Raw genomic sequence first — 20,748 nt, forward strand, 5'->3', positions numbered from 1 at the left:
CAGGAAACATAACATGAGTACTCTATTTCATAATCTTTCCAGTTGCCAAACTAGAATTGATTTTATAATGTTTAGTATCCTTAAATTAGTTAGAAGATTAGGGCATTGTGTGATTTAATCGAGAGAGACAATAAGCAACGGAAATATAAATAGCGACTCATTACGCTCAATGGAATGTTTAAATACCATAATATATGAACTACTGAAGCAAACGAATGTATGAAGACAAAGTAATAGTAGAAATCTAACTACATTTTTTCAACATATAACATATTCATATACTAATGACCGCTATTACTATAATCCTAGTTCTTGTAAAGGTCAAAACCCTGCACATAACTCTCAAGGTTCTCTTTTTCTGTAATTGTTAGTATATGTTTCCAGACATATATATCACTTGCATAATCTTTATTGAAAGCTTCAGGACTGTGATCAATCAGAGACTGAAGCTTAAACCTTCTTCTCTCTGGTTCATAATCTTTTTCCGTGACATGGTTTCTGAAGGATATGAGTAGAAGGTAGGAACGAAAGAATATTCTGAACAATATCCCCCAGATGGTTAAAAAAACTGGCCATTTATTTTTCCATTCAGCTAAACGGAGCATAAGACTTTGTTCTTTCACTCAACGACTTTACATTTTCTAAAAATTTCATTTGAGTAATTTAGATGTCTAGTCCATAAGCTTCGTACCTCAGGATCCCCAATCTCGAGCCATGGCTTTGCCGGTCCACTGTAATGTAAAACAGCTGCAGCTTTAAATGTCTCTAAGCCAACTTGAGGGAATCGATAGCCTAAGCTTGCCAAGTGCCATGAAGAGTGAATTGGATGTACAAGACCACTGAATGCAAGCAAAGCGGGAGGTAGTGCTCCAGGATTCCATAGATCCAAGCCAGAGTGGAGGTTCTGCAAAACAAGCCAAGGAAATCACAACTACTGAAAACATTTAAAAAAATTATATTCTGAAAGAGGCTACCAAAGTATTTTTAAGGATCATTAATTCAAAAGATGTCTTTTCTACTCACTGCTGCGGAAAACATGTCCCTATCTCAAAGTATCAAGGCAAACATTCATGTCCATAAATTTAGCATCTCAGTAATCATCTAAGAATTTTATTTTAGACCCTTCTATATATGATCCAATAAATGACCCTTTCATTTTGCTCCCCATAAATAAGCTTATGTAGATCAGGTATATAAGATAAATACTTACAAACTTAAGCCAGTGATGGTAAGTCGCAGTGATATTTGTGCTCCTCCAAGCTTCAAGATTAAAAACATTCATCCCATACAACCATCCACATTGGTCCTCATTAAAGTTAGAAGATATAAACGAGTTTGAAAAATTGAAGTAATCCTTGTACTGTCTTCCCGGACAACAATCAAGTCCACACCCTGAGTCAAAAACTGCACCAACAACCTTTCTGTTGAGATCCACTTGCCATAGAGATGATAAGTCATGTTGTACAACTACATCATCGTCCAAAAAAATTATCTTGTTTAGATCTGGAAACAGCTGGATCGCATTAAAAACAAACACATTATTTTGTTTTAAAAAAAAAACAATCAACTACTCCATTAATCCATCTGCATAGCTCAAGAGATATTTTAATTACCTCAGGGGCATATATTCGGAGATGATTCAGAAGGGAAATACATCTTGGGCTTATAACCTTTAATTTCCTCTCATGATTTCCCACGGTATTAAAGCCTTCCTTCAAATTCTTGTATGCATGTCTCCAAATCAGGTGATGAATCTCTAGCATCACCTTCACCCCATAATTTACCTCATGAGACCAGTCGTACTGATGCAATCCTTTAACTTCTAAAACGGCAGATTTGATGGGAAATTTTGCAAACCATGCATGCATTGAAGTGTAAGTTTTTTTATTTGTCACTAGATGGAACACCATTTTCTCAGGGCTGACAGAATTTTTTATGGCAGAAGTGATGGAAACAGAGGCAGCAACCACATTGTCTGTCAAGAGAACAATATGATAGAATGATGGGTCACTGAGCCTAGACACATATTCAGGTGAAGGTAAGCTAGACCGTGCTATGGCATTTACAGCATACTCTTCAGCTAAGGTCAGGTGAAGGCAGTGCAGGCTTTTGGGCACACCATGAGAAGCTAAATGCCAGTAGATAAACTCATGTCTCCTAGCTGACCGAACTTTGTGCTCCATACTCGCTATCTGCTTAAAGAAAAGATTAGTGCGCTCCAAACAGAATTAACTTGATAACATACTTCTGGTCTGCCATCATGACTTGCAGGCTGCAAATTAAGAATGTATTAAATTTTTCTACTATATAAATGAAGACCTTTAAAAACGCAGTCTCTAATCTAATTTTTCATAAACTGATATACTTTTTATGAAAATTGCATTTGAAGGTAGACAAGAATATTAAGCCTTTAAAATTTCGAGGACGTCAAAGAATAAGTATTGATCAAAGTAACGTTATCCTTGCCTCAAAGAGGAAACAATGTAAATCCTTCACATTTTTGTCAACATATTTGTGATCCTGGTCGAAGGCAGTCAAAAGTTGCAATATTTTGATCACTGCAAATTTTTGCATATGCCTCAACAAGATTTGATTAGTTAACAGATATAATCTCTGTGCATTCATTTCATTTAGAGGTAAGATTGTATGAACTCTGTCCAAAATTTCCATTCTGAAGACAGATTGTAACTACTATCGACTACAGAACTGTTTGACAACCAATTAATGTATGCTTGGATGGTGCAGTGATGTTACAGTTAGATTTAAGAACATCATATTACTTGGATTTTTAGACTCTTCTAAGATGCGGCAATTTCTCTGCCTTACATCTTGAAATATATACACTTGCCATCTGAAACACATGCGCAATAAAGGTCAATCCTGTAATGAGTATGACAGCATTCGTGCCTTATACAGTACCTACCATGTCTGTCATTTATTTGCAATGTGGCTCTAAACCAAACTAAATGACAGAAAAAACATACAAAACAGTAGACATATTTCAGAAACAAACTATCAGGAAGGAGCCTTAGTGGGAAGGGGGCAAACAGGGAGGGTTTTATTCTTTGACATTACCAATCAAACACAAAGAGAATGTGATTAGAACTTAATGTTAACAAACACTCTTTAGAGAACTCGATATATATGTTCCCTGATAAAGTAACACAACCAGGATCACATTAACTAAAAAGGCCAAAACAATTTGGAACACAAAAGCGATTGACCTTATAGGCCTTTTCTGCAAAAAATCACCCCCCCCTGCATAATTAAAATGTTTTGTTATGGTGTATTCAACTTGAGTTGAGTACTTAATTTTACAAGGGGAATGAAAGTAGGAGTATTTTCTCACCTTTTCATCAAAGGAACTATAATAGCAAAATATATTCCCTTTTTTTACTTTTGATATCATGTTCTAATATCAATTCCAATGTTTATCATGAACCCAAAAGCAAGGGAAGCATAAAAAATCATGTTAAAAAGACATTATTAAGAGAAATACAACTTGACATTACCATTGCCTTGGTCCTGAAAGTGAAGGCTCTAATGTCTTGTCTACTTGACATACCATCTTTGATTAGATCACTAAATGACTCTGGGGAAACCCCAAATTTTCGTTCTACTACTTCATGGCCATCGTTTGCTTCTAGTAATGCCTTCTTCAGCTGTTCCGTGAGCTACATGGTAATGACACCGCATCACCCACAATAAATGAAAACAAATCAATCTTCATCGCCTAAAAAATATCTTAAGTAGGACAAAGTTCACATGTAAAGGCCAATTCTCGTGTCATGTTGCAAATTAGAGGCATTTATAATTTGGGTGATGGGGTCCTCTTTTGATGGAAATCATATTAAGAATTTAAGATATAAATGAGAAGTACATATGCTAGTATAGAGCATCAATTACACTTGTAGTATGTAAATATAATCACAGAAAGAAGGGACCAGAAGAGCTCAAATATAAAGTGGTGTTTAATGATAAGATAGTGATAGAGTTCCCAACGTTCAGACCACTAATTATCCTCAATTTAAGGTGAAAAGGAGAAAGAAACCACATCCATTGTAACACTAAACTGTATCCTCTAAAGTTCAAAATTACGCACTAACCTTATATCGCAACTGAGATTAAGTTCACTAAAACAGGACAAATTTATAATCCTACAACTAACAGGGCATAATTCTTTACCGACATATTCGCAGATCTTACTAGAAAAATTTCCTTAATTTTCTACTTGTTCAAGTTATGAGTTCATGTGGTTGAAGAACAATATAATTCAAAGGTAAATCTACGTACATTTTAATTTGGTGATGGTGAAGTACATATTTGCGGCATGAGTAAAGGACCTTGTCACAAACTTCAAATAACTACCGCATAGTCGGATTACAGTTACTCATCCCTTAAACCAAAACCAAAGGACTATTTCACCTGTCAACTTAATTTAACTGGAAAAACAAAATATCAAAAACTATATACTAAACTTAATTGCTTCAAGAAGTTGGTAAATTCTGTAAACTTTAGAACTTGAAATTTCCATTCATTAACTAAAAATGTACTTCCAACATCAATACGAGACTTACCCGTGATGAATCACTCCCACCGAAAAGCTTGGGTCCCATACAATCTACATAATCATATATAGCCCACAAGGACCAGAAGGAAGAAACACAAAAATTTTAAATAAAAAAAAAAATATGAGCAAAAAACTAGGAAACGAGCAACAATGTAAAGTAACAACACAGAAATTATCATTCATCATAGATCAATTTTATTTTTTTTTATAAATTTTTAAAAAATTAAGCACAGGACAGGACGACAAAAGATAAAAAGAAAATGTTACCAAGAGAGGAGGAGGAGGAGCAAAGAGAGGCAGATTGTAAAATGAAGAAAGCAAGTCTGAGGAACAAAAGAGGCAAGAGGATGGCAAGTATCAACACAATGGGCAACATTACTGGTCGCTGAGAAAACCGGGTTTTCGCCACCCCCCTCATAACTCCCCACAAACCAGCACTGCCTCTGGATATATTCAATCTCTTAATACCTCTTGCTGATACATAATATTTCTTCATTGCTCTCTCCCCTGTCTTAACTAGCTTTTTTTCTTGTTTAAATATCGAAATCTTGTATCTGTGTACATATATTTACAGGACAGGGTTGAACAAATACATACATACATACATACATATATTATGATCAGGACAGGAGTTTAGAGTTAAGTGAAAGGGTTGCAAATAATAAAGCTGAGAGAAGGGGTTGCAAAGTGTTAAACAGGACAGGGTTGTAATATGAAAGAATATACTACGTATCCCCCATCGCATGATCGTTGTGTTGGAGACAGGAAGGGCTGAAAAAGCCAAAACTAACGCCGCGTTAAAACCCCGCGGAATTTAGATTTACTGTACATGGCATTACAAACATAATACAGCACTATGTACACATTTGTTCAGTGTTTCCCCTGCCCCCTGTCTGCTTTATCATTTAATTAATAAATCTAGTCGGTAAGTGATGTTGCCCATGTTGTCCGTAGTTTGGGAAATTCCGCCATTCTTACAATAAATAACTTATTACTTAAAATAACTAAGTTATTATTTAAAATAAATTAATGATTTATATTAAAATAAATAATTTATTACTTGAAAAAAGTTTAAACGTGATACTTAGATAAATACTTATAAATTAAAATTATATGAATAATTGTACTTATAAATCAGATTTTTTTACTTAAATTTAATAAAATAATTTTTTTTAATATAATTATCTTAATCATAAAATGAAACTTTGGGAGCGTGTTATTGAGTTGAGAATTTAAAGGGTTGTTGATATCTTGACTAATCGATTTTGATTCATGCTTGGCGATCAACAATTGAGGCCATTTATCTAATTCGATGTCTCATGAAAAAATATCGGGAACGTCGTAAAGATCTTCATCTGGTGTTTATCGATCTTGAAAAAGTTTACGATAACATACCGATAACGGTTATTTGGAAATGTTTAGAAGCTAAAGGGGCTCCACAAATATATATATATATATATACGCACGATACAAGATATGTATTCGGTGGGGGGAACATGTGTTAGAATGCCAATAGGAGATATTAACATTTTCCCAGTGGAGGCCGGCCTACATCAAGGATCGGTGTAAAGTCAATTGTTATTCATCGTTATTTTGGATGTGCTCACCCACGAAATTCAAACCACTGTGACCTTGTGTATGCTTTTTGTTGATGACATACTATTGATAATCAGGAGTGATGTTAATGTACACTTAGAGCGGTGGTGTGAATTATTGGAGGTAAAGTGTTTGTGTTTGAGCCATTCTAAGATTGAGTACATGTGGGCAAATTTTAGCGGGGAATTAATGAGGCGGATGTTGATGTTTGTATTGTTGAACACCGAGTTCGTTTAAGTACCTAGGTTCGGTAATAGAAAATAGTAGGGATATTATTGCAGATGTTACTCATCGTATTAAAGCCGGAAGGCTTAAATAGGGGGTTGCTACAACATGGGTGTTGTGTGATCGGAATTAACCTTATGTTAGAATATGCCTTGAATTGGTATATGCCCCAAATGCTGGGACTTCGGGGGTTTGAATTTTTTGCCTATTTGTTCTATCTTTATATTCAATCTTTCTTACTTACGTTATAACAAACTGGTATTAACGCGAAGATTGGTAAATTTACTTGGAGAAACAGTTTCAGTCTATGGCAAATCAAAATGTGTGCCTTATTAAAGTAACAGGGGCTCTGGGCACCGTTGAACACGAAATCGGCTGCTTCTGGAAGCTGAGATAGTTAGTCTCGAAGAAAAAGGCCCACTTAACAATTCTGTTATGCCTGATATTATTACTGAAATCGTAGAGGAGGATACCGCGTCTGGTTTATGCTTGAAGCTTAAAAGTCTCTACATGACAAAGTATTTAATAAATAAGTTGCATCTGAAGCAACATCTGTTTAGTTTGCGAATGCAGGAAGGTATGCCTCTTCGAGATCACTTAGATCAATTAAACATAATCTTATTAGAATTGCGTAATATTGATGTTAAAGTTGAAGATGAAGATGTTGCTTTAACTCTTTACCATTATCATGTGAGAATTCTGGGCAATCATTTATTATTGGTAATGATATTATTTCTCTAGAGGAGGTTAGATCTTCTCTTCATTCTAGAGAGTTGCGTCATAAGGAGGCTGGTACAGGTGCAGATAATCAGGTTGTTGGGCTGGTAAACAGCGGGACCGGACATGGAAAGTCGGGGAAGAATAAACCCAAGAAACCAGCTTCTAAGGGTTCAAAATTTAATGAGTTTTGCAATTACTGTAAAGAGAAGGGGCACTAAAAATCACACTATCCAAAGAAAAAGAAGCAAGAGGATAAATTGCCGGGTAAAACTATTGTAACTGGTGATAATTCTGAAGACGATATTGCTCTAGCTGCTGCCAACCACACGCATCACTCTGATATGTGGGTTCTTGACTCTGGAGCGTATGACAATATATGTCTGCATAGGGAGTTATTCACAACCTACGAGCAAGTAAAAGGTGGAAAATTTTCTATGGCTAACAGTTTTGTTTGTGAGACTATTGAAATAGGCTCGGTTAAACTTCAGACACATGATGGTAATTACTGCACATTGAACAATGTTAGGCATGTCCCACTTATGACGAAGAATCTGATATCTCTGAGTATGTTAGACAACAAGGGTTTCAGTGTCAAAGATGGAAGTGGAGTTCTACATGTCTGCAAGGGTTCTGATGTGGTTCTGAAAGGTGTTAAACATGATACTTCTTCAAGATTTTACTTTAACAGGTTCTGTTATTATTGGGTCCTCTGAGATTGAAAAGGAAAACATGACCAGGTTGTGGCACATGAGGCTCTGTCACTCAAGATGAGAGTGAAGCATAACAGGAAGTTCAATAATTACAGTTAGAATCAGAATCATTTGTTTCATTACCAGTGGTAAATCAGCACAGTTTGGCTCTTGATCAATCAAATAAAACTAATAATGGGATGTATCCAAAGAAATATGGTTTTGCAGATATGGTGGCATATGCACTACAGGTTGTTGAAAAGGTGAATTTTAGATCCGATGAGCCATCCACTTACAAAGAAGCAATTACATATACCGAGTCTATAAAATGTTTTGCTACATTGGGAGATGAAATTGAGTCACTTTAGAAGAATAAGACTTGGGAATTATTCAAATGGTCTGTTAGTCCCAAAAGATCGTAGAAGGGGGGGTTGAATACGATACCTACAATCTTTTTCGATTCGTTTCAATTTCTTCGTTAAAAGTACGGAATCAAAAACAACACAAAACCAATTCGAGGAATATATTGTTTTATTAATATAAACCTTGAGGTTGCTACAATCTAATCAAAGTATTGATTAGCTATAATAAATTCAGCAACATAACATTCTGTTTACAAGAATAATAAATGTGAAGCTTTAATAGAGCTCTCGTAAACTTTCCGTGTTTGCTGAAGAAGATAACTAACTGAATGAATTACATTCAATTGCTGTTTTGTAGACTCTCAAAATTCAATGACAGGTGGCCAATTATTGTTCACACAATTCATTAATTTTGCTGCAACTAAATCAGTGAATCAACATCTCTGTGGCGACATCTCTATGACGACAAGCCTTCTCTGTGTATCCTCTGTGGTGACATATCTATGGCGACAAGGGTTCTCTGTGTATCCTCTGTGGCGATAGCTCTGTGGCGACAGAGTTGTCTTGTTCTCTGTGGTGACAACCTCTGTGGCGACATGCTTCTGTGGCGATAATTACTCTCCTGTGGCGACAGCCTCTATGTCGATAGTTGCCTTGAGCAATTTTTCCAACACCTCTGTGGTTACATCTCCTTTGGCGACAGGGGTGCCTTGATATCATTTCTCTGTGGTTACATCTCCTGTGGCGACAGGTAGAGAGCTGTCTTTTACTTAGAATATTTTTGGCTCTTTGTCAAACCATTCTTCAATGTATCAATCACTTTTTTTCTGTTAATTGAATCAAAATACTTTCTTAAATGCTGATGTTTGGTGCACTGGGCTGGTTTAAAAACAACTAGTACTGAGAGAATCCTGATTCAATTTGTCTTGTGTTTCTGAGTTGATACATACTGATGTTGATCCATTGCTTCTTTCACTGAACCCTTGAACTTGTAATACTCAAAGTCAATACATGCAACTGATACTTAAAGCCCCTTCATGTCTTATTCTTCATGGCTGCTTGAACATAGTAATGAACTTCTTCCCATGATCTGTAGGAGGACCTAATGAATCAATCACATCATTTGGTTCTTTGTGTTTATCCTGTCTTCATCTAAAGGGTTCATGTGCTTCACTGTTTAATAATGTTTATCTGTTTCTGTTTTCATGTTGAGTTATAAATCATCGATTACATGTTACATTACATTATGCTTTACAATCTCCCCCTATTTGATTGTTAGAGTTCGACAAGCAAATCCTTAAGGATAACTCAACTGATAATAAGAAAAAGTACGAACTGTAAAACAGATAAAGATATTAAATACATTCTGGATTACATATTCATTTCCAGATTTCTTAAGATACAAATTACAAAGAAGTGTTCCTCTAGTCTGAATATATTCAATTTTTCTTCTTTGTCTTTGTCTTCATCTGCTTCCTGCTTCCTTCTTCTTCTTGAGGCTGAACGGATTTTCTCTTAGAGACTTTCTTTTTAGGAGGAGATTCCTTCAGCTCATTCAATCTAGCTTGAACACAATCACGAGCTTCTATTTCAAGTGCATTGACTGGAGGTGGATTGTTTAGCTCATGAAGCATTATCTCAAGATACTTGACTTTAGAACATTTAGGAACCAGATCAAACAATAGAGAGGACTTTCTGGATATTACAAAGACTGTTATCCTTTTTGGATGTCCTCTTACTCTTCTAGTGTCATTGATCGACTCTTCTTCCATTACTTCATCAAGAATCTTTATGATAGGGATCAGAGCAACCTTGTCATCTTTACAAGTAGATAGTTTGACATCCGTCAAGGCTTGCTGAATTGAGCTTGATTCACTTGTCCTGAAGTCTTTGATTCTGATTCTGCATTTGTTAATTCTAAAGACTAACTCTCCTTCACTGTCAATGTTGATTATGGGTTCATTGTCTTTGAGAAGATTAATTTCTACTTCTCCATTAATGAATACCATCTCATGATATTCTCTTCTGATTGCCCTCATATCCTTCTCCGTATCTCTGATCATCTTGTCATTGAGCCTATAAGCGTATAGAACTTCAGCAGCTTTGACATCTGCTTCAGATCTCTTGACACCTGGAGCTGTTAGCTTAGCTCTTTTGCTCCTTAGTTGACTTTCCAGAAAGGTAAGTTGTAGATACTGAATGTTTCTTATGTGTTGGTCAGACATGGTGATATTCTGCAATCTACCACACGCAACAAGTTTGATCACGAATGGATATATAAATGCTTGAGGAGATACATCCATCATCATTCTCCAAAGTCTGTCTCTGAAGTATTCATTTTCATTAGATTTCAACCATGGGATCTTAAGACAAACAGTTCAACAATGTTCAACTTCTTCAGTACACTAGTAGACACTTTCATCTGTAGACAATCTCTGTGATTGATAGTGATCTTCCATCCATTCTTCAGAATGTTCACAGTAGTTCCAGTAATTACTTTGCTGAACTGATCATAGAACTCATGGATGTTTATATATGTCTCTCTGTAGTGCTCCACAGTTCTCAACAGATTAGAGTTTCCAGGGTCTGAATAGTGATATGTTTATGGTTTATCCATTTTCTTCTGTATTTCTTCCCATTTACTTCCTTTCCTGTTAGCTCGGAGATATGCTTCTCTCTCCTCTCTGTTCCTTTTTCTTTCAATAGCTCTTTGAATTCTTGCTCTGGATCTTTCTATTTCTTCTTGAATTTCCAAATATGAGCGATTGATTTTCTCTATGATTCCACAGGATAGACAGTCATCTGAGAAAGCATCTCCGTCTTCAAATTCTTCATCCTCTGTGATGATCATTCTTTCTTCCGTAGCCACTTTTTCAAATCTTGGCTCACACCCTATCGGAACATCACTTTCATCTATTTCACCTTCTTCTAGTTCTTCTTCAGAAAATAAGGGTGTCGGAGCATATATCTGAGACAATAGATTTCTCTGAGTTGTAATAATTCTGCTCAGATGCCCTGATTGCTCCCCCTGAGATGTTGCGCTTTCCTTAGAGAATCTTTCCTTTAAGAGCACCCTTTCATCAATTCTCTCCTCTAACTCTTCCTTCATCTCTACTTCAAATTCATCATACGTACCAGTGGTCTGAAAGGCATCTTGAAGTAGATTAACAGCAGTGTCCACTTTTTCTTGTTATACTACCCTTTTCTCCCCCTCAGTTGGGTTATCCTTTAGAGCTGGTGTTGATTGAGCATGTAAGGTCGAGACAGGGATCTCAAGAAAAGCAGGCAGTTGCTTGTTGACTGAGGTCTTTGGCCCAGTACTGGCAAGAGCTGCTTCAGATGAAACCGGGATCGGCGCCTGCTTGCTAACTGAGATCTTTGGCTCAGTGTTGGCAGTTGCTTTTCCTTTTCCTGTATGAGAGAGAGATCGCTCAACGAATTCCCGCAAACTGGCGAATGCTGCTTGTTGATGTTTAAGTTGATCGAAAAGACTGGCAATCTAATGATCTCTGAGAGATAGTTCTGTCTGAAAGTGTTGATCTTTAAGAGCCAGCTGTTCTTTGAGATAGCTGTCTTTGAATGCTAGCTGCTCTTTGAGATAATCTATAGTGACATAGTTTGATAGATCTATTGGTGTAGTTTGGATGGTAGGTGTCTCACAGGATTCTCGCAGTGTATCACTCAGCACTCTATCACTCAGTTTAGGGTCATGTGTTTCACTCGTTCTCACAAGTTCACTCCTCTTAAAGCTCCAAGTTCCAAGTGTACCTGCAGAAGACACTGGAGCCATCCTTAAGGAGGTCAGCAGTGGTGCAATGAGAGTTCGCAATTCCCTATCCTTGTCTGAGACAAGTTGCCTATCATCAGGAAATGATTCGTCCAGAGTTTGAATCTCTGGGGGGAGCACTGGGGCCTTCATATCTGGCATCTGATCCTCAGCTTCCCCTTGTATATGTGAAGATACATTCCCCTTAGGCTCACCAGTTAAATCTGGTTCATCGCCAATGGGTTGCCGATCCGCACCTACGTCGGATCCACTATCCGCATATGCATCCAGGTTTATTAGTCCTGGGGAGGTAAGTGTTGTGCTAGATTTGGCAGCGATTACAGCACTCTCTCCTAACACCTATGAAGGCAGTTGATCCATTGAAGGACCTTGAACAGGATATTCTAACTGTAAAATGGTTGAATTCCCTGTTACCGTCAATACTTCCTCACCAAATGGTACTCTTCTAATTGACTCATTTAAAGCTTCAAGAGGTTGGATATTGGATAAGGTGTTTGACTCATTACAGGATGCCGTGGCTGACGGGCGAATTTCAATAGACCTACCTTGTTGAGAAGATAGATCTAGTAACTGTGTAGTTGCCTTTTTAGCCAGAGAGTCCTTTTGAGAAGATACCTGGAGGTTTGCAGTTGTCTCAGGATGTTCACTACTTTGCTTCATAGGAGACAAAGCTGCGGGTTCACTCAAAGTACCTTCCTTATTTGCTGCATCTAGTGTAGTTTCTCCCTCTATTTGCATAGGGTCCTTATACTCCAGGGTTTGAGCTGGGAGAGATGACGGTTTTTGGTGTGGCTCTAGAAGGTGGTTATGAATTTGTGGCATGCCAAATTTACTCCCTAGCCTATCAACTTGTTCAACAAGTATTTGTGTGTGCTGAGAATCAAGGTGTAATTGATTTATGCTAATGAAATCAGAGCATGCTTCAAAAGTACGACTCATAGAAGAAGTACCCATACCTGAGAAGACTGGTTTGTAGACAGAGGTATTAGAATGAGTAGACTCAGCACCTTGATGTGGTGGACTAGCAGCTTCAGGTTGAGGTTGAGGAAAATCTTCAGGTTCAGCTTGTTGTTCTTGTTCAACTTCAGCCTCTGCTTGGTCACCATGCTCAGAAATAGATTGATCTGCTTCTACATTCACATTTTCTTCAGGTTCATGATCAATGTTTTCCTGTCATTCATTTTCAGCTTGAGGTTCATCTGCAGCTATAGATGCATCTTCAGCTTCTTCTTCTTCTTCTTCATATTGAGCATTGATAGTGGCAAAGACATCTATCATGTGGTCTGTTAGGAAAGCAACCTCTGAGTTTGGATAGTTCCCTTTCTTGTGTAGCTTTGTTACTACCAGTTGAGATAGGACAGGAGGATCTTGCACTAAGTCACTGTGAGTGGATGTCTTTTGGGCTTCTGACAGTTTTCCATTTAGCATTATCTGAAGAAACCTTGCATATAGGATAAAGTTCTGATGATTTGATTGGTTCTCCAAAATATGCTCCATGAATAAACTCCCAAAGTTCATGCGAAGATTATTCGCGACAACAACCCAAACAACTTGATTGAAAATAGTGAGTCCATGAAATCCAGCTGTCTTCGGAGACAAGCAATGAGACAGTATATTGAAGAATAGATTCCATTCCTTCGGAAGATGACTTTTGTTGAAGTGCCTTGGTAAATCATCATTCGCTGTCATTGTGCTCCTTATTGCTCTAAAGAAGCTGAGTAGTTCCCAATCTTCTGGAGTGTCATCAAAGTTATCTCGAGGTAACTGAAGATGTTCATTGAAATCATCCTCTGTAATTCTGATGGTATCATCATCAATGTCAAAAGAAAAAGCTAATTTTTCATCTTCTGAAGAGTTTATAGCTGTTGTGTGTACATGCCTGAGAAGCTCAACATTCAATTTCATATTAGTCGTTAATGCGAAGCGCACAATTGAGTGTTCGTTTAAAAAATGGATCCAAGTTTCAAAATGTACCATTTTCACGGGATCACGTTCAATAATAGACACAAAATTTGTTTTTGGAATCTAAATATTATTCGCCATTCAAATAAAATGAGAATAAAGTTTAGATTTAAAATAAATTAAATTGACCACTTCGAATTATTAAGAGAAATAAATAGACTCTACTTAAACACACTTTAATTCTAAAGAATTAACCAAACAATGCCTTAGGAAAAATTAGATTACTAATCAAATCAATTAAAACTGCCAAACGAAGCCTTAAACACGCAAAATCAAGTGCAAATCGATTTCAACAATTAACCGGTGGAATTTGTTGAAACTGGTCTTAAAATGATCCTTGTGTATTGGGCTTTCAGAATCTATAAAAATTATAAATTTTAGCAGAGTTCTATTACTGATATGATCAAAGCAAAAGTTTTTCCTCTCCTGCGATTTATGCTGCTGTGTGTATATGAATGAAAACCAAACTCAATTGTGTATATATATTAACAGCAGAACAATCTAAAATAATCAAAGGAGCTGTGTGGCGATCCCTCTCTGTGGCGACCACTCTCTGTGGCGACACAGAGTACAGGACTTAGAGAAATTCTAAGTCAGGTCTCTGTGGCGACACAGAGTACTGGACTTAGTGAATTTCTAAGTCAGGTCTCTGTGGTGACATAGTCTGTGGCGACACAAAGTACAGGACTTAGAAAATTTCTAAGTCATGTCTCTATGGCGACACATAGTACAGGACTTAGAGAAATTCAAAGTCAGGTCTCTGTGGCGATACAGTCTGTGGCGACACAGAGTACTGGACTTTAGAGAATTCCTAAGTCACAATCCTTTGCTACTGATTTATTTTAAACATCTTTTAAATATTGAGTTATTAAAAAGAATGTTAAAACAATAGATCACAATTATTTTTACTACTTCTAAAAATATTATCATTAAATTGATAACACTATATTTTTGTGAAAAATGATTATGCTGCAATATATTTAATATTAATTTCAATGAACCCCTTTAAATATGAATTATCTAAAGTCCACTGGGATCAAATTAAATAGATTTATCAATATGAATGTGCTCAGCCATATATATATTTTGTATGTATGCACAAAAATGATTGAATGAAGAGAAATAATTAATGGCATGTAAATTCAGATGTCCTTAATATATAGAATTTAAACAACAAGTGAATTTAACCAGACCAAATTGCAGTTATTGGCTTCTAAAATTAATTAGAGATATTTAACATCCCAAGTTCATTAACCAACTTGGAGAAAGTGTTTTCATCAAGTGGTTTGGTGAAGATGTCTGCAATTTGATCTTCTGTGGGTACAAAGTGTAACTCCACAGTGCCATTTGTGACATGCTCTCTGATAAAGTGATACCTGATATCAATGTGCTTTGTCCTTGATTGCTGAACTGGATTGTTTGAGATTGCTATTGCACTTGTATTGTCACATAATATTGGAATCTTTGACACCAATAGACCATAATCCCGGAGTTGGTTCCTCATCCACAAGATTTGAGCACAACAGCTTCCAGCAGCTATGTATTCAGCTTCAGCAGTTGATGTGGATACTGAGTGTTGCTTCTTGCTATGCCAGGATACCAATCCTCTTCCAAGAAACTGACAGCTTCCTGATGTACTTTTCTAGTCAATCTTACAACCTGCAAAATCTGAATCTGTATAGCCAACTAGGTCAAAACCTGTGCCTTTAGGGTACCAAATTCCAAGATTTGGAGTTCCCTTAAGGTACCTAAATATTCTTTTAACAGCTATTAGATGAGATTCTTTTGGTTCAGCTTGAAATCTAGCACATAAGTATGTTGCAAACATGATATCTGTTCTACTTGTTGTGAGATAAAGTAATGAGCCTATAATACCTCTGTAGCTTGTGATGTCAACTTTCTTACCAGTTTTGTCCTGATCAAGCTTGGAGGTTGTTGGCATGGGAGTCTTTTCTAGAGCTGAATCTTCCAGATTATACTTCTTAAGAAGTTCTCTGATGTACTTGGATTGACAAATAAATATCCCATCTTTCCTTTGACTCACTTGTAATCCAAAAAAGTAGTTCAACTCTCCCACCATACTCATCTCGTACTTACTCTGCATTAGCTTAGAGAATCTCTTACAAAGATCATCATTAGTAGAACCAAATATAATATCGTCAATATATACTTGAACTAATATCATATCAGATTTATGCACTTTATGAAACAAAGTTTTATCTATGACACCTCTAGTAAAACCATTTTCAAGTAAAAACTCAGAGAGAGTGTCATACCATGTCCTTGGAGCTTGCTTAAGACCGTAGAGAGCTTTGAATAGAAAGTATACAAGATCAGCCAGATTAGGATCTTCAAAACCAGGCGGTTGTTCCACATACACTTCTTCTTCTAGCTCTCCATTCAGGAATGCACTCTTCACGTCCATTTGATAAACTTTGAAATTTGAATATGCTACGAATGCCAGAAACATCCTGATTACCTCAAGTCTAGCTATTGGTGCATAGGTTTTATCATAATCAATACCCTCTTCTTGAGAGTAACCTCTAGCTACCAGTCTGGCTTTGTTTCTCGTTACAATGTCATCTTCATCTAGCTTGTTCCTGAATACCCATTTAGTGCCTATCACTGACTTGTTCTTTGGTCGGGGTACCAGCTTCCATACTTTCTGCCTCTCAAACTGATTGAGTTCTTCTTGCATTACAATAACCCAATCTGGATCTTCCAGTGCCTCATCCACTTTCTTAGGTTCCATTTCTGAAAGAAACCCTGAGAAGTGGCACACATTCTGGGTGGCATGTCTAGTTCTTACTCCTGTGTCAGGATCACCAATGATCAATTCAAAGGGATGGTCTCTGTTCCAAACCCTTTGACGAGGCAGATAAGATCTTGATATTTCCCCTTGTTCAGCCTGAGGTTGAGTGTGAACTGTAGATCCTCTTCCTGCTCCCCCTGAGTTGTTGTTACCATGACTGGATGATTCTGATCTGTTTATAATGGTTCTTGATGGAGTTCCTGAATGATTATCATGATCAGTATTTCCACCATTATCACCACTTGATCCTGAATCAGCTACAGGCACAGTTCTAGCAATCTCAGGTTCTATTATATCCATAGGATCATCTCTTAGATTCTCAAATTTCAGAGATTCAGAATCCTCTTCTCTTTACAGGCTTGCCAACTTGGTGTCGTCGAATATTACATTAAGGCTTTCAATCACCTTCTGATCAAAGATCACATAAACTCTGTAAGCTTTAGATTCCAGAGAGTAGCCAAGAAATATGCCTTCTTCTGCTTTAGCATCAAACTTTCCTAGATGTTCAATTCCTTCCTTTAGCACAAAGCATTTAGCACTAAACACATGAAAGTATTTCAATGTTGGTTTCTTGTCAGCCATAATCTCATAAGGAGTCTTATCATGATCTTTGTTAATCAGGGTACGATTTTGAGTGTAACATGCTGTATTGACAGCTTCAGCCCAGAAGTAGGTGGGAAGTCATGATTCACTTAGCATAGTCCTTGCTGCTTCAACCAAGGTACGATTCTTCCTTTCTACTACCCCGTTTTGCTGTGGAGTCCTTGGGGCTGAATACTGTCTCGAAATACCTTCCTCCGTACAAAATTCATTTAGAAATGCATTCTTCAATTATGTCCCATTATCTGATCTGATCTTTCTAACAGGTAATTTTGCTTCCATCTCAATCTTCTTTATATGATCCAATATCAGCTGAGGTGCTTCATCCTTGGTTTGTAAAAACAACACCCATGTGAACTTGGAGAAATCATCGACCATTACTAAAGCATATATTTTCCTTGATAGTGACAATACATTCACTGGACCAAATAAATCCATGTGAATCAACTGAAGAGGTTCAGTTATACTTGTCATTTCCTTGCTTCTGTGTGATGCTTTCTTTGATTTCCATTTTTCACATGCTTAACAGAGTCCTTCTTGACAGAATTCTATCTATGGTAGTCCTCTCACTAGTTCTCTCTTGATCAGAGAGTTCATTATTTTGAAGTTCAAGTGCGAGAGCTTCTTGTGCCATAGCCAACTTAGTTCTGATGAAGCTTTGCTGTAGAAACATCTGCTTACTCCATCACAGGTATACTTCAATTCAGCTATGTACAGATTGCCTTTCCTTACTCCCTGTAAAGCAAGCTTCTCATCTTTCCGTGAGAGATCAAACATCTTTCTGTTCTGAAATCAACATTGTATCCCCTGTCACAAAACTGACTTATGCTCAGAAGATTATGCTTTAATCCTTCTATAAGAGAGATATTCTCAATGATAAAATTGCCAATTATGAAATTGCCATATCCCTTAGTAAATCCTTTGCTGTCATCTCCAAAGATAACTATAGGGCCAGCTTTCTCAACCATACCTGTGAGCAGGGACTTTTCTCCTGTCATGTGCCTAGAACACCCACTGTCCAGTATCCACATGATCTTCTCTTTCCTTACCTTACCCTGCAAACACAGATTGATTAAGAAGACTTTGGTACCCAAGCTTCAATAATTGAACCCTTAACAGGCTTAGCTTTCACTTTGACTGGCTCCTTCTCAGTGTTAGTCTCATTAGAGTTGTCAGACTTAGAAATAGGAGTCTCAGTCTTGTCTTGTGTGTGCTTATTACTCATGTTTGTCTTAGTATTGATGCAAGTTCTAGCAGTTGCATGAAAAGATTTAAAATAATCAGACATGGTAACAAAAGCACATGGCATTCATCCAACTATGCCACAGGGTTCATAAAAACTAGGCATATTAGGCATGGCAGGCATACTGGAAGTTGCAATAGATTCTACTTTACCTTTAGTGCATGCATGTGTAAGATGTGCAGAAGAATTGCAATTATTACAAAGCTTCCTAGATGCAGATGAAGACGATGCAAAATCAGATTTCTTATTAACACCTACCTTGCCATTCATGTTCTTCTTAGTCTTAACCTTAGCACTTACACCAGTCTTAGAGTTGACTATAGGTTCTGGTTTCTTAAGTGTTTCAGGTTCTTTTCTATCCACCTTAGTACCTAGGTTAGCTATGGATTTAGCTTTCGTAGCTGGAGCCTTAGGGCTCTTAGGGGATTCCTCTACCTTTTCTCTATCTTCAGCAATCAATTCCTCATTGATCAGCAAACTTACTTCATCCAAAGGTTCTGAAACAGACTCAGTGAATATCGGAGATACAGCATCCTCAATAACATATGGAACCTTTTTTGAGACAAACATGTTTATCTCTGATGTGCCACTATGTTTCTTACTGTTCAGCTTAGAATAGTCAAGTCCTATTGAAGTCTTAGATTTAAATCTTTGACTATCTAGTATCTCCTTCTGAGTCAGAGCTGCATTCTTAAACGCCTGTAACTTCTTTTCTAAGTCAGCAATTTGGGTTCTAAGAATGACCTCGATGTCTGCATTGCACTTAACCTTATTCTCTATATACTCATTTTTTGCTTAAGGTCTTCTAATCCAACTACAAGCAATTCTAGTTCTTCATTCCTAGAGGTTAAACTCTCAGATTTAAGAAATAATTTATCATTTTCCATTTTATATGCAAGCACGCTTGTATGGACATTATACAATTCTAAAGTAAGTTCATGCACAATAGATTTGTATTCAGATACAGACATTTCTATAGTGGTAAGTTCAAGAACCTGAGATGGTCGTGGTGATTCCTCTGCAGAGTCTGCCATGAGAGCCAGATTTACATGCTCTTCCTCTTCATCCGAATCAGTATCATCCCAGCTTTTTACTTCAGCAATGTAGGCTCTCCCTTTTTCCTTTACCACGTAAGCATTCAACTTATGTTTTAGCTACTCATTCTTCCTTTTCAGATCTTCATAAGTTTCCTTCCTTTCATAGGAATTATTTGGTTTAGCTGCCTTGGGCTTTCTGCAATCAGATGCAAAGTTCCCCAACTCATTGCAGTTGTAGCATCTGGTTTTACTCTTGTCGACCCAACTTAACTTGTAGCCTCCTCTGGAGCTTGACCCTGACGAGTAGCTTCCTTTCTGAAATCTCCCTGATGAACCCCTTGGTTTTTAGTTGGGCTTTCTTCTGAATCTAACATGACTAAATTTTGCAGCCATGTATGCCATCGATTTGTCCTCTAACTGTTCAAGTTCCTCTTGAGTATAGAACTCACTTTCATCTTCTGGCTCACCATGAGTAATTTCAGCTACGATAATTTCTTCAATTATTGAGGAGGGTGCAACCTTGTTTTCTTGAGATTCTGGTTCACGAACTACAAGTGCAGTGGTTTTTGCAAGTGTCATACTCTTACTTTCAACAGAATCAGGTCCATAGATAATGGATGTTTGTTTTTACTCTAGCTCATGTGTTCTTAACTTACCATAGATCACATCCAGAGATATAGTGATAAAATCTGATCTTTCCCTAATTGACATGTTCTTTTGTTCTAGGTGAACTGGGAGCATCAACATAAACTTTCTGTTAGACTCTCGTATAGGGTAGACTTTCCCTTACAACTTTAATTCACTTAACAGTCTTGTATATCTCTCAAAGAGTGAAGAAAGTGCTTCTCCGGGTTGAAGTTTGAATTCCTCATACTGAGTCGTCAGAATATCCATCCCGTTTTCTTTGACTTCCTCTGTTCCTTCCATTAAAAGCTCAATGGTCTCCCACATATCTTTTGCACTGTTACTTCCTAGAAGCTGATGACTCATATCCTTATCGGTCGATTCCACAATTATGAGTTGAAGGCTTGTATCCAGATTTATCAACTCCTTATCAATTTCCGTATATTTAGACGGATCCCTCCAGTTGCAGTTGTGGATTCAACAATTACTTCCATCGGAACATAAGGTCCATTCAGTAGTAT

At 37.1% G+C, this 20,748-nt stretch overlaps 1 protein-coding gene across 4 annotated transcripts; it reads right to left on the minus strand.

Annotated features, from left to right (window-relative positions):
• Positions 1-97: 97 nt before the first annotated feature.
• Positions 98-5,430, minus strand: LOC141697093 (putative galacturonosyltransferase 15). 4 transcript variants are annotated; one of them, XM_074501304.1, is made up of 6 exons: positions 4,838-5,430; positions 4,578-4,621; positions 3,513-3,674; positions 1,614-2,192; positions 1,211-1,513; positions 98-904 (listed from the first exon to the last, which is right to left on the minus strand). In XM_074501304.1, the coding sequence occupies exons 1-6, from the start codon at positions 5,064-5,066 to the stop codon at positions 620-622; spliced, it is 1,602 nt and encodes a 533-aa protein (XP_074357405.1). In that variant the 5' UTR covers positions 5,067-5,430; the 3' UTR covers positions 98-619. The 4 variants fall into 4 exon arrangements, with proteins under 4 accessions (XP_074357405.1, XP_074357406.1, XP_074357408.1 ...); XM_074501305.1 differs by having other exon boundaries at positions 105-904; positions 3,513-4,442; positions 4,838-4,902; XM_074501307.1 differs by lacking the exon at positions 4,578-4,621 and having other exon boundaries at positions 105-904; positions 4,838-4,975.
• Between the last annotated feature and the right edge of the window lie 15,318 nt (positions 5,431-20,748).

This window comes from Apium graveolens, chromosome 11, assembly GCF_009905375.1.
Source record: "Apium graveolens cultivar Ventura chromosome 11, ASM990537v1, whole genome shotgun sequence".
NCBI lineage: Eukaryota > Viridiplantae > Streptophyta > Magnoliopsida > Apiales > Apiaceae > Apium > Apium graveolens.